The 24,007-nt window shown below is 36.3% G+C and overlaps 1 protein-coding gene and 1 long non-coding RNA gene across 2 annotated transcripts; one reads left to right on the top strand and one right to left on the bottom strand.

Moving 5' to 3' along the window:
* Window positions 1-11,430: 11,430 nt before the first annotated feature.
* Window positions 11,431-12,114, bottom strand: LOC131960945 (uncharacterized). The gene is made up of 2 exons (XR_009389801.1): window positions 11,812-12,114; window positions 11,431-11,624 (listed from the first exon to the last, which is right to left on the bottom strand). It is a non-coding gene; the product is annotated as an uncharacterized LOC131960945 (long non-coding RNA).
* A 7,287-nt stretch (window positions 12,115-19,401) lies between these two features.
* LOC131960465 (heavy metal-binding protein HIP-like) lies at window positions 19,402-22,861 on the top strand. The gene is made up of 4 exons (XM_059325694.1): window positions 19,402-19,690; window positions 19,811-19,894; window positions 22,372-22,500; window positions 22,581-22,861. The coding sequence occupies exons 1-4, from the start codon at window positions 19,402-19,404 to the stop codon at window positions 22,859-22,861; spliced, it is 783 nt and encodes a 260-aa protein (XP_059181677.1).
* The last annotated feature ends 1,146 nt before the right edge of the window (window positions 22,862-24,007 follow it).

Raw genomic sequence — 24,007 nt, 5'->3', positions numbered from 1 at the left:
AGTCATAGACTTTATAAATAATTGTATCCCTTGGTTGTATATTGCTGTATATATGTCTATGGTATATTGTGGCAGCCGGTGGGCGTGGTCTTTGAGTATGACGTCTCTATGACGTCAGCCACAAATCAGTTTAACACCAGAAATAGAAAGGAAGAAGAAGAAAACGCTGTTTCGGTTTCTCCGGAGAGGTGGACAGAAAGGTCGATTTGAACATCTTGTGTGAATTAATTTATGTCTTGACTTAGTTAGACATGTTTGATGTAAATTTAACTTGATAGCAGGGGTCAAGTTTTGACTGTTGAAACAGTTATTTAACACGAACTGACTGAGGTAAACATCGAACTGTTGCTAGGCAACAGTAAGTCAGGTTAGCCAGGTTATTTTAATAGACACGGTCATTTTGTTTAAACAGTTATTATTTTCATTAAGGTTCAATTAGCAGAGAACTTGTAAAGCTGTTAGTAATAACCTTGTTTTATTTTTAATGGTGGCTAACCTTAGCTAGTTAACCGCTAGCTGGTGTGTAAATGAAGTTCGTTTAGCATTGGTGTGCGGGAGGCACTTTGACAGCCTGTTACCAACGGTCGGTGATCATCGAACCAACTTCAGCTTGATGTCCAGAAGGTAAGTGGAGAGAAGGGTTTTGGAAATATATTTCATATTTGTTTGAATATTTATTGTTGCATTCATAGGAAATGTTTTTTTGTGTGAGCTTGTATCAGTCATATTTCCAGTTACAGAAAGCATGCTTACTTTTGTTTTTAATTCCAGATCAGTGTAGAGTTCCTGAGGCTCGTGGCTGTTCCCCTTGAACAGAAGTTTCTGTCATGGTTAGACGTGCAGTCAGAAGAGCTGATCAGAGTGATGATCGATGACAAAGGAGGAGCAACATGTGAAAAAGGCTGCTGCTGTCATGCAAACTTTAGATCAGGTATGTCTGTGTCACCTAATGGGAGCCTTGGTAGCTAAGTGTGCTGTCTGTTTCTCTGTATTACTTTACATCAGTGCTGTTAGAATAAGATCTGTCAGTGGACAGATAATTATTGCCTCGCCTAAGTCAATTCAGAACAAAAAGACATTCCCTTGTTAAAACTTTATTGTGAGGTTCTGTCTTGATTTGTCTATAATTTGAGAATGAGATCAGCAGTGAGACAGAGTGAAGGAAAACTGATAACCAGTCACACTAAAAGGCCTCAGCATTAAGATAAGTGTGTGTCTGTGTGTGTATTAATAAACACAGTGTATGCACAGCTGTGACTGCATTAGAGGTTTTAAGTCAAACTTTTCCACCAGCCTGCAGCAGCTTGTATTTTCTCACCTGCACACAGATCACGACCCCCCTCCCCTGAAGTTTTGACCCAATATAAGACAGGCTGACTGGACCTCTGCACCTTTGTGAAGACGTGTAAACTGGACAATGAGGGCTGTTGTTGTTGGTTTGCTGCTGCTCGGTCTGTGTGGGTCAGGAGCTCAGGGGGAGGTTCAGGAGACGGAGACAAGAGATGCAGGTGAGGAGACCACAAAGCAAACCACACCTGACATCTGGGCGGAGGTGAGGGCTCTGAGGGACATGGTGGTGGAGCTCAAGGTGGAGCTGAGGAACGTGGAGGCCACGGTGAAGGACAGCGAGAGCCAGGTGGATGAACTGAAAGCTGAGCTGATCGTCACCAAGATGCAGGTGGAGCAGCTGCAGAGAGAGACTTCAGGTACACACTGATTACTTTTATGAGTATGTAAGATGAGGTTTAAAATACTGTAAATAATGTGTTGTGATGTTAACAGCGTGCTCTGTGATGTCATTGCATTAACTCCAGACTGAGCAGCAGTGAGAGTGAACTTGTTTTAGAAGATCATGTGACCACTCACAAACAAACCAAATTTCTTCTGTGTTTCAGCCCAAGCTGCAGACCTGATGTCTTTGGAAACTCGACTGACTGCCACCGAGAGCAAAACACGTAACCTAGAAAAAGAGAATGCAGGTATTTCACTGACAAACATGATGTTTAACAAGCTTCATGGTTTGTTGTCATTATTTCAGCCTGTGTTAAAGTTGATGACACTGCAGAAAACATTAATAGTAATAAAACATAATCTGACTCAAATTAACATTTTCTGTCTTTGTGAAGTTTTTATATTAATTTATAATTTATCAAAGACAAAAAAAATGATAACCAGTCACAGTAAAAGGCCTCAGCATTAAGATAAGTGTGTGTCTGTGTTAATAAACACAGTGTATGCACAGCTGTGACTGCATGAGAGGCTTTCAAACAGAATCAGTTGCTTGACCCATTTTCATATTATGGTTTGATCGCTCGGACATTTATAAACGTTTCAGGTACATTTTGAGTGTTAGTTTCACAGATGAGACGAGGGTTTAAATACTGTAAATAATGTGTTGTGCATGTTAACAGCGTGCTCTGTAATGTCATTATATTAACTCCAGACTTGCAGACCAGACTGAGCAGCAGTGAGACTGAACTTCTCCTCTGCAAGTCCAGGATCGAGCAGCTGGAGAGAGAAAATGCAGGTTATGAAGTGTGTCCGTCCACTGGTGAACTTTTTACCAGTCCCAGAATAAGCCTTTAAATTTTAATATGCACATGATGATTTATCTACATTAAACTAATTTTAAAGATCATGTGACCACTCACAAATGACACCAAACTTCTTTTGTTTTACAGTCCAAGAAGCTCGACTGACTGCCACCGAGAGCAAAACAAGTGACCTAGAAAAAGAGAATGCAGGTATTTTACTGACATACATGTTTAATAAGTTTCGTGCTTTGTTGTCATTATTTCAACCTGTGTTAAAGGTTTCATAGACAAAAAAGTTGTGGTGCTGTAGAAAACATTAAAAGTAATAAAACAACAGTTTCATCATTTTCTGTCTTTGTAGAGTTTTAAATTGAATATTGCCACAAAGGATAACAAATTGATTGCACTACAGCGTGCTCTGTAATGTCATTATATTACCTCCAGACTTGCAGACCAGACTGAGCAGCAGTGAGACTGAACTTCTCCTCAGCAAGTCCAGGATCGAGCAGCTGGAGAGAGAAAATGCAGGTGATGAAGTGTGTCCGTGCATTGATTAACTTTTTACCAGTTCCAGAATAAGCCTTTAAAAATCAATATGAACATCATTAAACTGATTTTAAAGATCATGTGACCACTCACAAACAAAACCAAACTTCTTTTGTTTTTCAGTCCAAGGAACTCGACTGACTGCCACGGAGAGCAAAACAAGTGACCTAGAAAAACAGACTGCAGGTATTTCACTGACAAACATGATGTTTAATAAGGTTCATGCTTTGTTGTCATTATTATTATAGTAGCCAGTTCATTGCAGTGAGGGCATTTCTTGAGTCTTGACATCTCTGTATAAAATGAACTGCTGTGACCTCTAGGATAATCACAGCCTCATGAAACTTTACAACCACAAACTAGAGACCTAGAGCATTCAGAAGATGCGCACCTTTCCTAGGTTTATTGACAATAAGAGGGTTTCTCAGCAGAAGAACAGAAGTGCTCATCATCCAATAACTGAAAATACAGAAACCTCCAAAATGAACAAAGTTTTTCAACCCAAATCACAGCATGGATTTTCCTATGTTGCTTAAAGGTCTTGATGTATTGATGTTATATTCTTTATTCATTATATTAACTCCAGACTTGCAGACCAGACTGAGCAGCAGTGAGTCCAGGATCGAGCAGCTGGAGAGAGAAAATGCAGGTGATGATTTTATCTTCTCAATCACAACAAACACACACATATACATTACATATATATTCCAGGTGCAGTTTAATGACTTTAACTTATTTGCATTAACAGAGCAACCGAAAGTGGCCTTTTATACAGCTCTGACTGATGCAGGACAGGTTGGACCATTCAACACAGACATCACACTGAAATTCAGCAAAGTCTTCACCAACATTGGCGATGCTTACAGTCCTCATTCAGGTAATTTACTGCAGGTCACATGAACGTGTTTACTCATGTAAATCTACATTTGTTACTGTTTTTTGTTTTCTACTCTGCAGGTTTCTTCACAGCACCAGTCAGAGGGGTCTACTACTTCCAGTTCACTGTGTGTGGGAACCAAGCAGGTAACATGGGTGTATAAGTGTACAAGAACAGCCAGAGGATCATGCATAATGGGGAGTGGAAGGAAGAGGCAGGTTTGAAACATTTCACTAACTCTGTTGTCTTGGAGCTGATGGCAGGAGATACAATCCTCCTGCTTCTCCCATTAGTGGGGCGGATTAGCTGAACAATCGTTCACTTTGTGATAAAAGCATGAAATTTGGTAGATGTGTTGGTGAATATGTTTCGAACAAATCTGGATATTGGGCCACCTCAAAAGCGCCCCCTAGTGGCCGTGGCAGGCATTTGTTATACAAATAAATCAATGATGAATAAAAACTGCCCTTTTAATAATAACAACTGGTGATGAATTGTATATTGTTGCAAAGCCTGATTAGTCACCTTTACAACGAGGTACAGCTTGTAAGGATCGTGCATTCATGGAATGAGCAACGGGGCTAAACGTGTGGGTAGCACCCCCCAAAAATGTGAAAAAATCCAAGCCACTTAGAAGGTCAATCTTGGTGTCAAAATATACATTTTCTGGGTCAAAGAATCATTTAAAGCTATTGAGAATATCACTGGATGACTCACTGTAAATAATTTGTTGATCAAGATCTGACATGAGATGAAAGCGTACCCTGGATTTTTTTGAGCAGTGTACATGGCAGCTAATCCACACTCTCCCGTGAACATTGATTCCAAACAGTTTCAACTCAGGATTCCCTGCTGCAGCACTTGAAGCGAGTTGCCCAGTCTGAGTGAAAATGAACATATCTATTTGATCAAATAACCATCTAGTGATATTCTCAATAGCTTTAAATGATTCCTGGACCCAGAAAATGTATATTTTGACACCAAGATTGACCTTCTAAGTGGCTTGGAAGATATATCATTTCTCATAGACTTCATATGGCTGCCATCACCGCAATCTTGATGAAGTGGCTCCTACTAAAAATTGAAACCTATAATGATAGAGAGTATGTGGAAAAAATGTGGTGCTTTTGTCCGGCGTGTCCCCTTTTTTTGGCTAAGCCGCCTGACTAAGTCACACACCTCAGTACAAGGATTTTGCCAGAAAGAATAACATGCTACAAGTAACCCTAGTAGAATTTTTAAAATGTAGGATTTTTTTCTCTGTCTAAATGTGTTTTGTTTTTATTGTTGCAGGTCATACAATATTGAAAATTATTTTTTCTTTTTAAGGAGCAACAGAAGAATACAAGCCAAAGAGGAGGCCGTAGCCTGTGAATGGGAATATCAAGACCTAATAAAATGTTATACAAAGTTAATGTTCTTTTCTATTAGACTGTAATAAAGCTTTTGTCACTTTAACATGTCTCTAAATTATATTTGTGGTGCTGAAAACATGAAACAGCAGCTGTAGGGTAGGCAAAGCATTCCTCGCCAGTAACCACCGGCGGCCATTTTTAAAAATGGCCGCTTTTAAATGGCCATTTTTAAAAATGGCCGCCACAGCCATCAGAATTTTTTTTTTGCGATGGTCCAATATCCAGATTCATTAAACATGTATTCAGCAATGAGTGTACCAAATTTGATGCTTTTATCACAAAATGAACGATTGTTCAGCTAATCCAGCCCACTACACAGGGGATGCACATTTTTGGGGGGTGCTACCCACACGTTTAGCCCCGTTGCTCATTCCATGAATGCACGATCCTTACAAGCTGTACCTCGTTGTAAAGGTGACTAATCAGGCTTTCCAACAATATACAATTCATTACCAGTTGGTATTATTAAAAGGGCAGTTTTTATTCATTATTGATTTATTTGTATAACAAATGCCTGCCACGGCCACTAGGGGGCGCTTTTGAGGTGGCCCAATATCCAGATTTGTTCGAAACATATTCACCAACACATCTACCAAATTTCATGCTTTTATCACAAAGTGAACGATTGTTGTAAAATTTTGAGCTAATCCGCCCCACTACATCAGGTTATTCTCTCTATGATGACAGCAACAACTACAGCACCTTCAGTGGCGCCCTACTCTTCACACTGTGAGGATGATTTGTAACAAACCCAGTCATTGTTGGCTACACTGTGATAAACTGCATGTATCTGCATCTGACTTCTCTGTTGTCATCACATGAAAGCAGCATTCAAATAAATCACACTGTGACTGTGAAACAATCAGAAAATAAAGTTTTATTCCTCTGATTCATGACTTTGTTCTCACTAATGCTGGTTCCTCTCCTCTTAGCAGCTTTGATAGTAGTCACTACAATTACATTTAACCCTTTATCGGGCGAAGAAGCATATTTGGTAACTTCAGCGGATATCCAAAATAAATAAAAATATCTCGAGAAAAAAGTTGCAAATTTACTAGATTAAAGTGGCAAATCTACAAGAAAAAAAGTCGCAGATTTAAGAGATTTAAAGTGGCAAATCTGTGTGAAAATAGTCACAGATTTACGAGAAAAAAGCTTTTTTCTCGCAGATTCACCACTTTAAATCTCATAAATCTGTGCATTTTTTCTCATAGATTTGCCACTTTAACCTTGTAAATTTATTTCTCAAAATATTACCCCCCTACCCTGGGTCCGTATGTTGTTGTTTTTTACACATTCTGGCTGTATGTAATATCCTCCAATATTCTCTAGGGTTGAAATTTGGAATTTGCAAGTATTTCAATGAGTGCCCTATTAAGGGTTAAAGAGGTAAATTAGGCTCTTAATTTACACATTCCAACAAATCCATACTGAAGTCCAGAGATGTGTCTTTAAACTATTTTATTAAACAAAAAAGATAACTGACAACCTTATGAAATAATAAACAACAAAGGCTAAACACACCTAATAATAATGTATATTATCCTGATTCCAAAGTAGTTTGGAATCTGTCTAAAATGTGAGTAAACAAGCGTGATGATTTTGCTAATCCTTTTTGAAATATTAACTGAAGCCTGTACAAACAATATATTTATTCAAACTGAATCTTTTTTATTGTAATATGTATATATGTTTGCCAGTGAAAACCATATGTAATTTCTGCCCAATAATATGGTACTGTCATATTACTCTATGTAGTAGTTCAAGGGTTCACCACACGGTGTCACTGTTGTTATTTGGTACCTACTGGCTGTAGATTGAGGTTGAGGAGCCATCACAAAAGCAAAATGCTTTTTCCTGATTCATGTACCTTTTTAATGATGTTTGGTGTTCAACATTAGCTATTTTTTAGCCATTGCAAGTTATTATTTGACTGTGCAGTCTGAAAGGGGCTACATGTTTGGTTGAAGGTTGAGAACCACTCCCGCCAGATCATTCTTGTCTAATTTTGTTGTCTGAAATAGTAAATTCTGCAGCTGTTTGGAATTGCATTTCAGACTACCTCTAATTGTGGTTTGTATCTGAAATATAAATTTATTTTATGTGGATATTTGCTGTCTTGTCTTTCTAAAATCCATCTGGATACAACCTAGAAAAAAATGGATTTGGGCCTTTCTCTGGGTCTAATCCTGTAAATAATCTGTAACCATACTATTTGTCACTTGTTTTTATATAAGGAATTCTATACTTTCTACTGACTCTCAAACACTATGGTGGTAATGAGATTGTTGTACATGCTATGTATATGTGTTAATCAAAGAGGATCTTTATGGTGCAACTCAATGTATATTATGCATATTTGTTGATCTAAATCTTCTGTGTGACCAGGTGTACATTGTTTCACCTTTATAATAAAGTTGTAAAATGAGATTTTGAGTTTGCGATTATGTTTTAGCCACCTTAAATCTTGAACCGTCAAATTATTAGATTTTTAAAAGGAGAATGTGAATATGCGGTGTTTACTTAAAATCCCAATTCCACAGAAAAGTTTGGACGCTGTGTGAGAAGTAGACGAAGAAGGAATGCATCAAATTCAGCGTTTTAATCAGTTTGAAGCACATATTTTGTGTTTGCACAGTATCTCAATTGGATATATGTCAAGAAGGATTAGAAAAGCATTGCATTCCGCCTTTATTTACATTTTAAATCAAGTCCTCAAATCAAACCTTTTTTTGGATTTGGGGTTGTATTTTCCTAATAACGTCGAGAAAATTGTTAATTTTTTTGGTTAATGTAAACGCAAAATTGGTGAAGAATTAGGTTGTATTTAAAATTTGTTTGTGTAAATTAGTTTTCCCAAAAGATTTCGACTTTTTTTCCTACATTTTTTTTGTGATTTCGGGAAAAGCTACTCTACTACACGTATCAACAAGCTATAAGAAGACCATTTTGAGAGTATCAGGGCTTTTAAAAATTTTGCGACTTTTTCCCCCAAAAATTTTGACATGCTATAGTATGACTTTTTTCCCCAAAATTTTGTACATCTGAAAAGGTGGTGTTTTTTTGTGAATTCGGGAAAAGCCGCCCTCCTACACGTATCAACAGGCTATAATAAGACCAATTTGAGAGTTTCGGGGCATTCAAAGATTTTGTGACTTTTTTCCAAAAAAATTTGACATGCTATATATAGTATGACTTTTTTCCTAAATTTTGGATATCTCAAAACGTGTTTTTTTGTGAGTTCTGGAAAAGCTACCCTACTACATGTATCAACAGGCTATAAAATGACCATTGTGAGAGTATCGGGGCATTCAAAAATTTTGTGACTTTTTTCCAAAAAAATTTGACATGCTATAATATGACTTTTTTCCTAAATTTTGGATATCTCAAAAAGTGTTGTTTTTTTTGTGATTTCGGGAAAAGCCACCATGCTACACACATCAACAGACTATAATAAGACCATTGTGGGAGTATCGGGGCATTTAAAAATTTTGAGACTTTTTCCCCAAAAAATTTTGACATGCTATAGTATGACTTTTTTCCCCCAAATTTTGCACATCTGAAAAGGTGGTGTTTTTTGTGATTTCGGGAAAAGCTGCCCTCCTACACATATCAACAGGCTATAATAAGACCCATGTGAGAGTATCGGAGCATTCAAAAATTTTGTGACTTTTTTTAACTTTTTATTTAACCATTTTAATAATTTTACATAACATTTCCTCACAGAATTTGAAGTAAGAGACATCACAATAAACATCCTGAGCATCATACAAGAAAAAAGTGTTAAGACATTACAATAAATAAATTAAATACAGAAATAAGTAGTTCTGACATAACATAGTTATAAAGTTAGTGTTAATCTTGTAAATAAATAAAAAGAAATAGTTGAATATTTAGACAATCAAAGAAATAAAATGTCAGAAGTATTGATAATTATGACAACAGGCAGAGTAGACAATATATGTAATCTGTGGCTAAGTGGGGTTTTTCAAATAGGCATCTCTTTCCGGCAACATTTCATCCCATCATCCTCTCCATCAGACACCCAGATATTGTAAAATGCAAGACCATCTTTGTATAAAAGTGTCCATAGTTAGCTGCAGGCTTGCAGTCATTCGCTCCATCGTGTAGACATGTTTCAGTCTCTGGACCCATTGACCTATAGTTGATGGTTTTACATCTCTCCAGTGCACGGTGATCATTTTCTTTGCTACCAGTAAAAGAACCCTCAGTATATATCTCTGATCTGCATTATATCCGTCTTTAGGTATGGCTCCCAACAAAAACACCATAGGTTCTGGAACCACATTTATCTATTTCCTTTTTAATATTGTCCCAAAATCCTCGTATTACTGGACCCCAAAAAATGTGTGTGGTGTCTCCAATATTTCCACAATTTCACCAACATAATGCTACATTGGGATTTTTCACATATGAAGAGATGATAAAGGGAGTATTAAAATATCTGATCTTCACTTTCCAGTCGAATTCTTTCCACAGTTGGCTGCTAATTCCCCTATGACGACCTGTACATATGTCGTATCGGGGCATTTAAAGATGTTGCCACTTTTTCCTCAAAAATTTCGACATGCTATAGCATGACTTTTTTTACCTTAATTTTGGATATCTCAAAAAGTGGTGTTTTTTTGTGATTTCGGGAAAAGCTACCCTCCTACACGTATCAACAGGCTATATTAAGACCATTGTGGGAGTATCGGGGCATTTAAAAATTTTGCGACTTTTTCCCCAAAAAATTTCGTCATGCTATAATATGACTTTTTCCCCCAAATTTTGCACATCTGAAAAGGTCGTGTTTTTTGTGATTTCGGGAAAAGCCGCCCTCCTACACGCATCAACAGGCTATAATAAGACCAATGTGAGAGTATCGGGGCATTACATTTTTTTTTACTTTTTCCCAAAGAAATACAACATACTATTTGTGTCTTGTGTGATAAGCGTGACAATTTTAGTTATTTTGTGTCTTTTTTTAGTAATTTTGTGTATTTTTCTGGTCATTTTGTGTCTTTTGTAGTGTCCTTTAGTCCAACATAAAATGAGATTTTGAATCTTTTTTTTTACTTTCAAAACACTATCATGCTCAATTAAGAGTTTTGAATGTTGTAAATGTGAACAAAGGTGTCAAATCTAACATATAAGAGGCTTACATCCAGTTCTATCATTTTATACTAAACATATTTGAGCTTGTCTCCAGTTTTACTTGGTATATCATCATCAAACTGAAACTGGCCGCATGGAGTGTACAGCCAGACCATATTTTGACTTTTTTCTTTTAACATACTGTAACATTGTTTTCCATTTTTGGACATGCTATTATTGTCGTTTGTTTTGTTTACAAAATAGTATGTTTACATACTATTCCATGTACATGGTCAACATGTTTTATATGGTTTTATTGGCACCTTTTGACAAACTCCACTGTGAATCATTTGAATATGGCGTGCCATAAAACTACAATAAAAATAAAAAAGAATAGATTTTTTTAAAGGCAAAGAAAGCCATATAAAAAGAATGCCATAAAAATGATAAACTAAAAAAGAATCATAAAACATCATGGCACAGAAAATGATAAAAATGTAAAAAAAATATATATATATAGCATGCCATAAAAATGTGAAAAAAGATCAAAACTTTACTAGAATAGCATGTAATAAAAAAGTATAAATTAAGTATTAATTAAAAATGAAAATGAATAGCATGACTTGAATTATTTTTACATTTATATCGTATGTCATGAACAGTATTTCATAAGAATAACTGTCCCCCACCCAAAAAAGAAAAAAATTGTCATACATATTTGCTGGATTCCTTTACCACAATGTACAACTCAAAAACATTTAAAATCACCTCTGGATTCACATTTATTGAAGAAATAATCTTGCAGGTCTGAATTACACAGCAACATGTTGCAGTATATTTACACAACTGAGTTTTAATTAAAAGCACATTCAACTCTTTTGTATCTCTATTTTATGTTAACCCTTTAGTACTGCCCAACAAACAATACATTTAAGAATTTAATACAACTGAAGCATCAACATTCATGTTTGTCAGTCATCTGCATTTATTGGGAGGAAAGACAGATACAGATGAAAAGAATGTAGGTTCTGTAAGAGGTTTATTTTCTCCATATATTTTACAAATAGAAGCACAAATGTTCATAGACTCTCGACAACATGTCTGAAGTACTTTGAAGAGCTATAGGTAATGGAAACGAAGATCTCGCCCGTTTATCTGCAAAGAAAGAAGAAGAAAAAAAAGGTAAGATTGCTGAACATAAACAGCCCGTTTGAGTTGAGTTGTCTGGGGAGATACGCTACAAGCTAAAGGGCATCTGGACTATTTTATCAAAGAATTTCTACACAAGAAGCACATCAAACTAGCCCAGAATCTAACATTACAGACTTCTCTACAGTGTTACCTCCTCTGTTAAAACAAGCCTCAGTTCCTGAGTTCAGCAAAGGGTGAGGAGGAGGAGCAGAGTAGGTCAGAGAGGAGAATTAGTCACCGAGAATGTGATAACGAGGTATATGTGTACTGAAAACACCTACGATAAGCACCAATTCAAAGTATATCATTGCATTACATGTAAAGGAGTGAGAATATGGAACAACTGCAGCGATGGAATGAAATCATGCACAACAACTGTTAAGATAAAAAGGCTTATGAAAAATGATGTGCTAAAAAAGTATAGGTTGCAAACTGGATGAGGACGTTCTTGAAACTGCCTTCAGTGTTTTGTTTTGTTGTTTGTTTGTTTGTTTTCTTTGCGGGAGAAATAGGAATACTCAGATCTAATTTGTTTGATATACTATGGTTGACTGATAAGAAAATAAATAAATAATACATATTTATTTGACATTAAGTGGCTATACTGTATGTATACATATATATATATATATATATATATATGTATAAATTTCAGAATTTTTTTTTTCAGAAAAAAGCCCATAAAATTATAAAATGACCCCAAATGCTTAAAATTGTTTCATTATAGTCTGTTGATACATTCTTAAGTATTGTCGGTCCAAAGAAATACCATGTTATAGAATGTCGGGGAAAAAAACAAAAAAAAACGTCATAGTATAGAATGTCGAAAAAATTTCAAAATAAAGTTGATTTTTTTTTTTAAAAAGCCCCGAAATGCTAAAAATGATTTTATTATAGTCTGTTAATATTTTATTGATTGATATATTTTATATTATAATATGTCGAAAAATAAAAAAAAATGTAAAAGCCCCAAAATGCATAAAATGGTACTTTTGTAGTCTGTTGATACATTTTATTGCACAATATGTCCAAAAATGATAGAAAAAAACCATATACAAAAAAAAAAAAATCTATAGTACGGCAACATTTTTCAAGACAAGGTCATAAACATTTTAAATGCCCCAAAATGCTTAAAATGGTTTCTTGATAGTCTGTTAATACATTTTAAAGTATTGTCGGTGAAAAAAAAAAACATATTAAAGAATGTCCAAAAAAAAAAAAGTCACATCATTCTATCTCGAGAAAATGTCAAAAAAGTCATAGTATGGCAAATTTTTCAGAAAAAGGTCATAAAATTTGGCCAGAAAAATGCTGAAAATGGTTTCATTAATATTATTAACATAAGTCGAAAAATGTAAAAAATAGTATAAAACATTTAAAAGCCCCAAAATACTTACTAGTATGTTGATATATTTTATTCCACAATATGTCCAACAATGACAGAAAAACACCATATTGTAGAATGCCCAAAAATGTAAAAATAAGTTTTTAAAAACCACATACTATAGTATGGCAATTTTTTTCAAGAAAAGGTCATAAAATTTGTAAATGCACCAAAATTCTTATAATGGTTTTATTATAGTCTGTTGATACATATTAAACTATTGTCAGTCCAAAAATGACAGAAAAACACCGATTATAGGATGTCCGAAAATGAACCAAAAGAAACCACATACTACAGATCTCACGTTTCTTACCAGACAGCGCAGCCTGGTGGACACTTAATGAACTACAAGTAAGCAATGCTCCTTTCAGGATGAAGCTCTAAATTATTGGGGAATTATTGACTGATCCTAATGATTTTTCATGGGCACACGAGGGTCAGAAGTCATGCTCAACTGCTTTTTTTTTTCTTTTAAAACAACATTTCCTCATTAAATTTGAGAGGAAAAGTGCCAACAGAGGAGCCATTAATAACACTACTAATAGTGATTAAAAAAATAATAATTCTAATAATAATACACATTATTTGCAGAACACCTTTTATTCAAGACTTTAAGCTCAAAAAACTTCACTTACAAATATTTTTAAAATTGCCAAAAAATGTCAGTGTCAAATTATGGGATTTTATATAAATCTATATATCCAATAAAAGGACAGGATTAAATTTGAAGGTAATAAAATATTGGCCTCCTGCTGCTGAATACTGTTGAATACTGCTGAATACTGCTGAATACTGCAAAATACTGCTGAATACTGCTGAATACTGCCGAATACTGCAAAATACTGCTGAATACTGTTAAATACTGCAAAATACTGCTGAATACTGCTAAATACTGCCGAATACTGCCGAATACTGCTAAATATACTACAATATTACATGCATATTAATTTAATTTCCAATCAGGATCTATGGGTAAAATGTGGTTTCAGCACATATTTTGAGCCATTTTCAGCTCTACGGCATGAATTTCAGATCATTTTTCCCATATTTAAAAACCAAATTTAAAAAGAACAGTTCAGTTTAATGTCTTAAATGAATTATTGGAAGATAAATCAAATAGTACTCGCAACTGTCAGACCAATTATGTCAAAGAAACACTGAGTCTAATAAAACTTTTAATTCCAAACTCATGAACGGCATGCTTTTCTTAAGCATGTTTTTAAAAGAGGACACTCTTTTTTTCTTCTTTTTTTCTTAGCTTCTTTGAGCCTTTGGAACAACCAGCTTGTCTCTGTGTGCCTGAATAAGATTATCACCTGCTGCACCTGAATCAAACAAACAGGCTGGTTAATGAGTATAAAAAACTATCATGCACTTTGCAACTCAGCGGAAAGATTCAGATAACAGGGGTAGGCGGTTCTTGGGACACTCATTTTATATTTTAAGCAGAAAGTCTCTGTAATAATAACAGGTTTTGAAGTAAAAACAAAACAAAAAGAGAAAAGAAAAGAAAAGAAAAGAAAAGAAAAGAAAAGAAGAGCCATCCTCTCCTAACATCGTGTTTCCTCCACTCCTTTTACTCTGTTATTGCCCGTCTCCTCTCTCTTCAGACTTTCTGTTAATTAAATACAAGCCTCCACTTTCACCTGCACACAATCTGAAGTGATTTTAGAGTCTAAACAATGTGCACAGACTGACAGTAAAAGACCGTAAAATGATAATTACTAACTAATAATTCAGTTTCAGTAACAATGAAACACCATCAATGTATATATCAGCCAAAACAGTATTATAAAATACATTACTCCACTGTAGAATACACTGGCACCGTGTTTGTAACAAAAATATACTGTAATATATATACAAGCCATCACTGTCATTTTTTACATTTATTTTTTGTAAAAATACTTTGTACTGAACACCATATCTCTAACAAAAATATACTGTTATATTTAATGGTAAAATCTTTAATTTATGCAACATTTATAAAGTATTTTCTTGCCAATCATATGGCAGAACAGCGTTTCTTTTGATGGAAAAAACATAATATTTTTTACAGTAAAATATGGAATAAAATGGCAACCTTAAACGTGAAATCAACAGTGCTAATACCATTTTACTGTAATATTAGAAAAAGTTGCACCGTATTTATTATGGTAAACTTTTTTTTTTACAGTGTATTGGTGCTGCAATCAGGGAAATTATTCCTAGAGAGACCCTAGAGATGAGCTTTTCTTCATATAGCTGCTAAAAAGTGACCAAAATGAAGCTTAAAATTGTGACATTTCTGTCAGAATCACTTTATTCTACATGTGTAATTTAAAACGTCGCCAGAAATAAAATTGTTTGGAATAACCAGATGTTAAAAACGTTAAATTCTGCCACTCAGTGACACTGTGAAGCCATGATTGATTCTGCTGAGACAAATATTCACTGAAAATCTGTTTACACAGAACTGAGAGGAGAGGTTTTTTCCAATGTTCATGACACTTGTGGGCCAAAGTGTTGTAAGTGTATTTTATTAAATAAAAATAAATAAACTGGTGGGTTTCTACCTCACATTTAGTCACATTTGTATTGCTCAAACAGAGTTAACATGTTTTTGTTTCCATCAGAGCTTTGGTGGAATTTATCAGAGAGAAGAAAAACTGATAACCAGTCACACTCAAAGGCCTCAGCATTAAGATAAGTGTGTGTGTGTGTGTGTGTGTGTGTGTGTGTGTCTGTGTGTGTGTATTAATAAGCTGTGACTGCATGAGAAGCTTTAGTCAAAATGTTCCACCAGCCTGCAGCAGCTTGTTTGTTTCTCACCTGCACACAGATCATATGGAGTAATCTGATACCTTGAATCAAACTGTCAAACAAAAAAAACTCTTTTAGCACTAATTGCAAAATGGATTTTTTTTTTAGAATGTATATTGTTGTTAAAATTGCATTACCTCAGCACTATCTTATATTAAAGCTCAGCTGTCCTTTTAAACATGGACTGTATACATGTGTATACAGACTTTATACATTCCACATTTTAACAAAGAAATACACGTCTTTAGCACTAATTGCAAAATGCATTTTTTGTAAAATGTATATTGTTGTAATATTATATTACTTTTACTGGACATCATGGCTTGTTTAAGAATGGAAACTCAAAATGTCTTGCCAAATAATGCATCCCCCCCTAACATGTTTTTGTTTCCATCAGAGCGTTGGTGGAATTTATCAGAGAGAAGAAAAACTGATAACCAGTCACACTAAAAGGCCTCAGCATTAAGATAAGTGTGTGTGTGTGTGTGTGTGTGTGTGTGTGTGTGTGTGTGTGTATGTATTAATAAGCTGTGACTGCATGAGAGGCTTTAGTCAAAATGTTCCACCAGACTGCAGCAGCTTGTTTGTTTCTCACCTGCACACAGATCATATGGAGTAATCTGATACCTTGAATCAAACTGTCAAACAAAAAAACTCTCCCCACATAAATACACATTTTTAGCACTAATTGCAAAATGCATTTTTTTTAAAGAATGTATATTGTTGTTAAAATTGCATTACCTCAGCACTTCTCAGCACTATCTTATATTAAAGCTCAGCTGTCCTTGTTTTAAACATGGACTGTGTACATGTGTATACAGACTTTATACATTCCACATTTTTAACAAAGAAATACACGTTTTTAGCACTAATTGCAAAATGCAATTTCTGTAAAATGTATATTGTTGTAATATTATATTACTTTTACTGGACATTATGGCTTGTTTAAGAATGGAAACTCAAAATGTCTTGCCAAATAATGCATCCCCCCCTAACTTTGTCTCTGGATAACTGAGAGTGAAATGCTTTTATCAGCTCATAATTTTGACTGTTTGAGTGGACAGTGTGAATTTCATACATGTAGCATTCATTTTGACTGTAATTACAGGGGGATGCTAGCCTGGCATACTGCCTTTCAATTTCATTTCGAACCTGCAGGCGGTCTGGCAACTACGGCTGTTTCTTAGCCCTGTTTTAGGGATCCAATCACAGAACGGGGAGGGACGGCAAGACGATGACGCGTACTACTCGGCCGATGGAAGCTTGTAGTTTTGTAGTTTTCTTACGGCTCCAACATGGCTGCAGCAGACGCAAAGCTCTCTTTGGATCTAGCTGTAGACGGTGTTTTAAATAGTTTAGAGCCAAAGTTTATTTTAAAAGAAGAACAACATTTGACTTTACACTCTTGTTTCACCACAAAAAGGATGTTTTAGCCTTGCTTCCGACAGGATTTGGCAAAAGTCTAATCTACCAACTAGCCCCGCTACCGCTCGCTGCTGTAACCACGGTGATCTGGCTACGAGCCGAGGATCAGCGGCGCCGCCCAGAGACCCCCAGCAGCTTGTCTATTGACCATAAAATCAGTGGATGTGTGTGGCTGAATGACATGAGGGGGAATAAGGCGTAAAAATAAATAATATTGCAGAAAGCGAGAACTGGAGAAGCAAAGCAGCAAGCAACACTCTCTCACAGACACACACACACACACACACACACATACACACCAACACTGCCAGTAGACTGTGAGCAGCCAGAGTCAGAACATGCTGCAGAAAAACGTTGCAGAAGCAGAATTGAGCATTTTAGTCTCAAAGTAGAGATGGGCTAGTCTGGCTATGTAAACATCAATTTCTGTCGCTCTACAGACGTCATCTGGTATAACTGATCTGATTGGCTAAGAGCTACCTACAGACGCTTTTGATAGACATTCGTAGCGCCCAATAAACGGCTCTGGAGGATCGTAAACCACGCCTCCTCTATGGAGAAATGAATGGCTGGTGTCCAGACTAATCTCATTTGTGAGAGGTGGACAGTCAATTTTAACATCTTGTGTGAATTAATTAATGTATTGACTTATTATGCTACCTATACACCAGACAACTTTGAAAAGATTTGGAAAAGACTCCCAGAAAACAATCAGCTCACACCTGCTCACATCTGAAGACAAGTCTTTAGAGTTTTTAATCCCACTACACACTGAGATTTTAGACATACTGTCAATCTTGCAGGGAAACTATTTACAAGACTACAACTAGATTCTTTTAGCAGTTTTTTCATACCATGCAATTTTTTTCTCATCATGCTCTTAGTAAAAACTTACTAAATGGAGGAGAAGCAGCTTTTGGCTCCAGCTGCTCTAGTGTGTGCAGTGGTTTGTGTTGAAAAAAACAACAACAATGAAAAGGAGAATAGACGCCACAAAATCCCCCTCACAAAGCTGAAAAAGGGTTTCTGTTTTTCTGACATGATAAGTTGACTATTTTACAGTAAAAATAGATATAAGGAAGAATAAAGGAAAGGAACATTTAGAAATGAATTCATGACATACATTTATGTCCAGTTTAATTATAATGTGTTTAATTGAATAATTATATTTATCAGCTCCATCAACTTTCATCTAGTTAATCATACATTAATTATCGATTATTTATTACTTATTTATGTATAGGCCTACATTTCTTTATACATTTAACTGGGTCTCCTTTCTGTTCTCTTTACTAAGAAACAGCGCCCCCAAAATCCATTTGCAATCACCAGATCCTGTTAAAAACATTAAATTCTGCTCCTCAGAGACACTGTGAAGACATGATTGATTCTGCTGAGACCAATGGTCACGTGACAAATATTCACTGAGAATCTGTTTACACAGAGCTGAGAGGAGAGGACAGGAGAGGCTGTTTACACAGAGCAGAGAGGAGAGGACAGGAGAGGCTGTTTACACAGAGCAGAGAGGAGAGGTCAGGAGAAGCTGGAAACATGACAATACTTCAATATGTACGGCAGGTGAAGACCCTTTTTTTTCCAGTGTTCAGGACACTTGAGGGCAAAAGTGTTTTTATGTATAAATTCTATTCTTTTATTTATTCATTTGAAATTGGAGGGTTTCTACGCCGACTTTAGTGACTTTTGACCCCTGACAACAGTTCAGCACCTTTGTTTTGCTCAAACAGAGTTAAAGTATTTTTGTTTCCACCAGAGGGCTCAAGGGAACGGATATTTAATTTAAATGACTTTTGAGAATGAAATTAATTAAAATATAAGATATAAAAGACTGTCACAATGTTCTGACAGAGGACAGTTTTTATATTAATTTATAATTTATCAGAAGGAAAAAAAACTGATAACCAGTCACACTAAAAGGCCTCAGCATTCAGATAAGTGTGTGTCTGTATGTGTATTAATAGCCTGCAGCAGCTTTTTTGATTCTCACCTGCACACAGAGCATATTGAGTAATCTGAGACCTTGAATCAAACCCCCCTCCCCTGAAGTTTTGACCCAATATAAGACAGGCTGACTGGACCTCTGCACCTCTGTGAAGACGTGTAAACTGGACAATGAGGGCTGTTGTTGTTGGTTTGCTGCTGCTCGGTCTGTGTGGGTCAGGAGCTCAGGGGGAGGTTCAGGAGACGGAGACAAGAGATGCAGGTGAGGAGACCACAAAGCAAATCACACCTGACATCTGGGCGGAGGTGAGGGCTCTGAGGGACATGGTGGTGGAGCTCAAGGTGGAGCTGAGGAACGTGGAGGCCACGGTGAAGGACAGCGAGAGCCAGGTGGATGAACTGAAAGTTGAGCTGATCGTCACCAAGATGCAGGTGGAGCAGCTGCAGAGAGAGACTTCAGGTACACACTGATTACTTTTAGTGTTGTCTTTAAGAGTTTCATTTATGAGTATGTAAGATGAGGTTTAAAATACTGTAAATAATGTGCATGTTAACAGTAATGTCATTGCATTAACTCCAGACTTGCAGACCAGACTGAGCAGCAGTGAGACTGAACTTCTCCTCAGCAAGTCCAGGATCGAGCAGCTGGAGAGAGAAAATGCAGGTGATGAAGTGTGTCTGTGCACTGATGAACTTATTGTTTAAATCAATATGAAGATGGACATGATGATTTATCTGGCTTTAGAAGATCATGTGACAATTTACAAACAACATCAAACTTCTTCTGTGTTTCAGTCCAAGTTACAGACCTGATGTCTTTGGAAACTCGACTGACTGCCACCGAGAGCAAAACAAGTGACCTAGAAAAAGAGAATGCAGGTATTTCACTTTGACTTCCTGGTTTAAGAACTCATCCATGTTGTGAACGTCAAGAATAATGTATTTTTATATATTTTCCTAACATTAGATATCTACACAACTAACAGCCACATTGAGCAGAAAAATGCCAAGACATGGTGTCTGTTAAAAACAAAACAAAAATCAATTATTTTTTACTTTGGTCACTCTGGGACAAAAGACTCTGAGCTCACTTTTTATTCCAACCACTCTGACAGCATCCAATCAGTTGGCAGCCTGAATAAAACAAACCCTGAAATGTAGATGAGTCATTAATGTTGAATATATCAAAGTTTCCAAACATTTCTGTTGGAAAAAAAGACCAAAACGAAGCTTAAAATTGTGATATTTCTGTCATAATTACTTTATTCTACATGTCTCGTTTAAAACGTTGCCAAAAATAAACTGTTTGCAATAACAAGATTGTGTTAAAAACATTAAATTCTGCTCCTCAGACACTGTGAAGCCATGATTGATTCTGCTGAGACGAACGGTCACGTGACATATATTCACTGAAAATCTGTTTACACAGAGCTGAGAGGAGAGGTCAGAAGAGGCTGTTAAATGGACATACTTCATTATGTATAGCATGTGGAGACCCATTTTTTCCCTGTATTCATGACACTTGTGGGCACTTTGAAAAGTGTTGTGTATATAAATTCCATTTTATCATATATGTATTTTTTTATTAGAGGGTTTCTCCCTCATATTTTGTGACCTTTGACCCCTGGCATTAGTTTAGCACAGGCGGCAATCTCCGTGTCTGAGCATGGAGGCAAACCAGGAAGTGCCTTAAGCCAGCAATCCACCGAAAATTCCAGCAGGGGGCGCTAAGTTTGGCTGCAAAAACAATCTGCCCATTCATTTCAGTGCAAAATTTGAAAACTTCTCACTTGATTTATTACCTCAGAAAAGTTTTTTAGGAGAACACTATGGTCTCAATCACTAGTAAAAAAATCTTCAAGACAATTTCATGTTATTGAAAATATAAGATAAAAAATCGTATGATTTGGGGCGGGGCTACCTTTGATTGACAGGTCACTAACAAGGTGAGCCGTCATCAGGAGAGAAGCAGAGCAATGCGTATCCACGGCAACGAGTCATTAAAGTTATATATAACGTTATATAGATAGAAAAAAGGATGTTTACCGGTTTGGTCTCATAACTTTGACCCTTTCACTGTATTGTCACTTAGTGACAGTTTATTTGAATGTCTTGTTCAGCGTTTGGTTGGACTAACAGACACTCCAAGGAGTCGCTGTTAATTTTTCTGAGGTCAGTAATGTACATTTTGTTTTTGTTTTTTGCCAAAAAATAACATCCCAGTTAATGCTCCAGTTAATGCTAGCATGAATTAGCAGCAGCTTCTCTCAGTCAGGTTGAGGTGTAGAGAGGCTGTAGTCAGTGTCGCGTCAGATCCCTCTCCTCCTCCACAGTCCAATTATGGTCTGCTCCGCGTATCGGAAACAAGATGGAGACGCAAGATGGAGACGAGTGTAATGCTGAACTCGATGCTTCCAACGGGCCACAAACCAATGGGTGACGTCACGGTGACTACGTCCATTATGTATATGCAGTCTATGGTTTAGCACCTTTGTATTGCTCAAACAGAGTTAAAGTATTTTGTTTCCACCAGAGGGCTCAAGAGAACAGATATTTTATTTAAATGATTTAAGAGTGAAATAAATTATAATATAAGATGTAAAAGACTGTCACAATGTTCTGACAGAGGTCAGTTTTTACATTAACTTATAATTTATCAGAAAGAAGAAAAACTGATAACCAGTCACACTAAAAGGCCTCAGCATTAATATAAATGTGTGTCTGTATGTTTTAATAAACACAGTGTATGCACAGCTGTGACTGCATTAGAGGCTTTCAAACAGAATCAGTTGCTTGACCCATTTTCATATTATGGTTTGATCGCTCCTTTGGGACATTTATAAATTTTTTACAGGTACATTTTGAGTGTTAGTTTCACAGATAAGATGACGGTAAACATACTGTAAATAATGTGTTGTGCATGTTAACAGCGTGCTCTGTAATGTCATTATATTAACTCCAGACTTGCAGACCAGACTGAGCAGCAGTGAGACTGAACTTCTCCTCAGCAAGTCCAGGATCGAGCAGCTGGAGAGAGAAAATGCAGGTGATGATTTTATCTTCTTAATCACAACAAACACACATATACATTACATATATATTCCAGGTGAAATTTAATGACTGACTTATTTGCATTAACAGAGGAACCGAAGGTGGCCTTTTACACAGCTCTGACTGATGCAGGAGATGTTGGACCATTCAACACAGAAAAAACACTGAAACACAGCAAAGTCTTCACCAACATTGGCGATGCTTACAATCCTAATAGAGGTAATTTACTGCTGGTCACATGAACATGTTTACTCATTTAAATCTACATTTGTTACTAATTTTTGTTTTCTACTCTGTAGGTTTCTTCACAGCACCAGTCAGAGGGGTCTACTACTTCCAGTTCACTGTGTGTGGGAACCAAGTAGGTGTCATGGGTGTCTTTGTGTACAAGAACAACCAGATGATTTTGGGTAATTCGGAGTTGAAGGAAGAGGCAGGTTTGAAACATTTCACTAACTCTGTTGTCTTGGAGCTGATGGCAGGAGATGAAATCCACCTGGGTCTCCCATCAGATTATTCTCTCTATGACGACAAATACCACCACAGCACCTTCAGTGGCGCCCTACTCTTCACACTGTGAGGATGATTTTTAACAAACCCAGTCATTGTTGGCTACACTGTGATTTACTGCATGTATCTGCATCTGACTTCTCTGTTGTCATCACATGAAAGCAACATTCAAATAAATCACAGACTGAAACAATCAGAAAATGAAGTTTTCTCCCTCTGATTCATGACTTTGTTCTCACCAATGCTGGTTCCTCTCCTCATTCACTGTCCACCTCTTTAAATGTAATTGTAGTGACTACTATCAATTAAAAAAGCTGCTTAGAGGCAAAGTGGGCTCTTAACTGATTAATTCCAACAAATCCATCCTAAAGTCCAGAGATGATAATAATAATTATGATAATAATACATTTTATTTGTAACACACTTTACATTTTAAACAAAATCTCAAAGTGCTACAGTGTTGAAAACAACAACAACATTGAAAACATGGGATAAAAATAAGGATGGCAGCTAATGAAAATGTACATTTTGAATGTACTGGAGCTTCTGGATGCTCTGTCTAGGGATCCTGATGAGAAGTGTGTTGCAGTTGCAATGTTCCTGAGGTGGTAGAATTAGCTTTGGCACAGATGTTTAATGTGGGCCTCAAAGGTCAGATGTGGGTCCATTTTGATGCCCAGATTGGTGACGGCTGGAGAGAGAGGAATGTCTGGGACAGGAAAGGTGCTGCTGCTCATGGAGGATGAGCAGATCTGGTGTGGGGGGCCGAGTAGATTTGCCTCTTTCTGCGAGAGATACATCTTTCAATAGTTTTTATTAAGAAACAAAAAAGTGAACTGACAGGCAGTTGTACTATCAGAGTAATAAGATAAACATAACACAAAACTTGACAGTTCACACACGTTAAATACACCTTTTGGCTCCTTCAGTAAAATTTTATATCTTAAATTGAATCATTATTCTCTTCTAATTCTTGTTTTAGCTTCAATTTAAATCAAGTTTGCTTTAGAAATTAACAGGTTATTGTACTTTTAACTGTTGTCTCACAAACATTAACATTATCCCCTTTCTGTTGTGGCACTATTTAATCCAGCACTATGATGTGCAATGTCAGCACTATCTTATAATAAAGTCCAGCTGTTCTGTTTTAAACATGGACTGTATACATGTACATAGAATACATTTTTTTTGTATAATGTATATTGTTAAAATTACA

This window comes from Centropristis striata, chromosome 22 (assembly GCF_030273125.1).
Source record: "Centropristis striata isolate RG_2023a ecotype Rhode Island chromosome 22, C.striata_1.0, whole genome shotgun sequence".
Classification (NCBI taxonomy): Eukaryota; Metazoa; Chordata; class Actinopteri; order Perciformes; family Serranidae; genus Centropristis; species Centropristis striata.
This window is presented reverse-complemented; position numbering and strand designations above follow the sequence as displayed.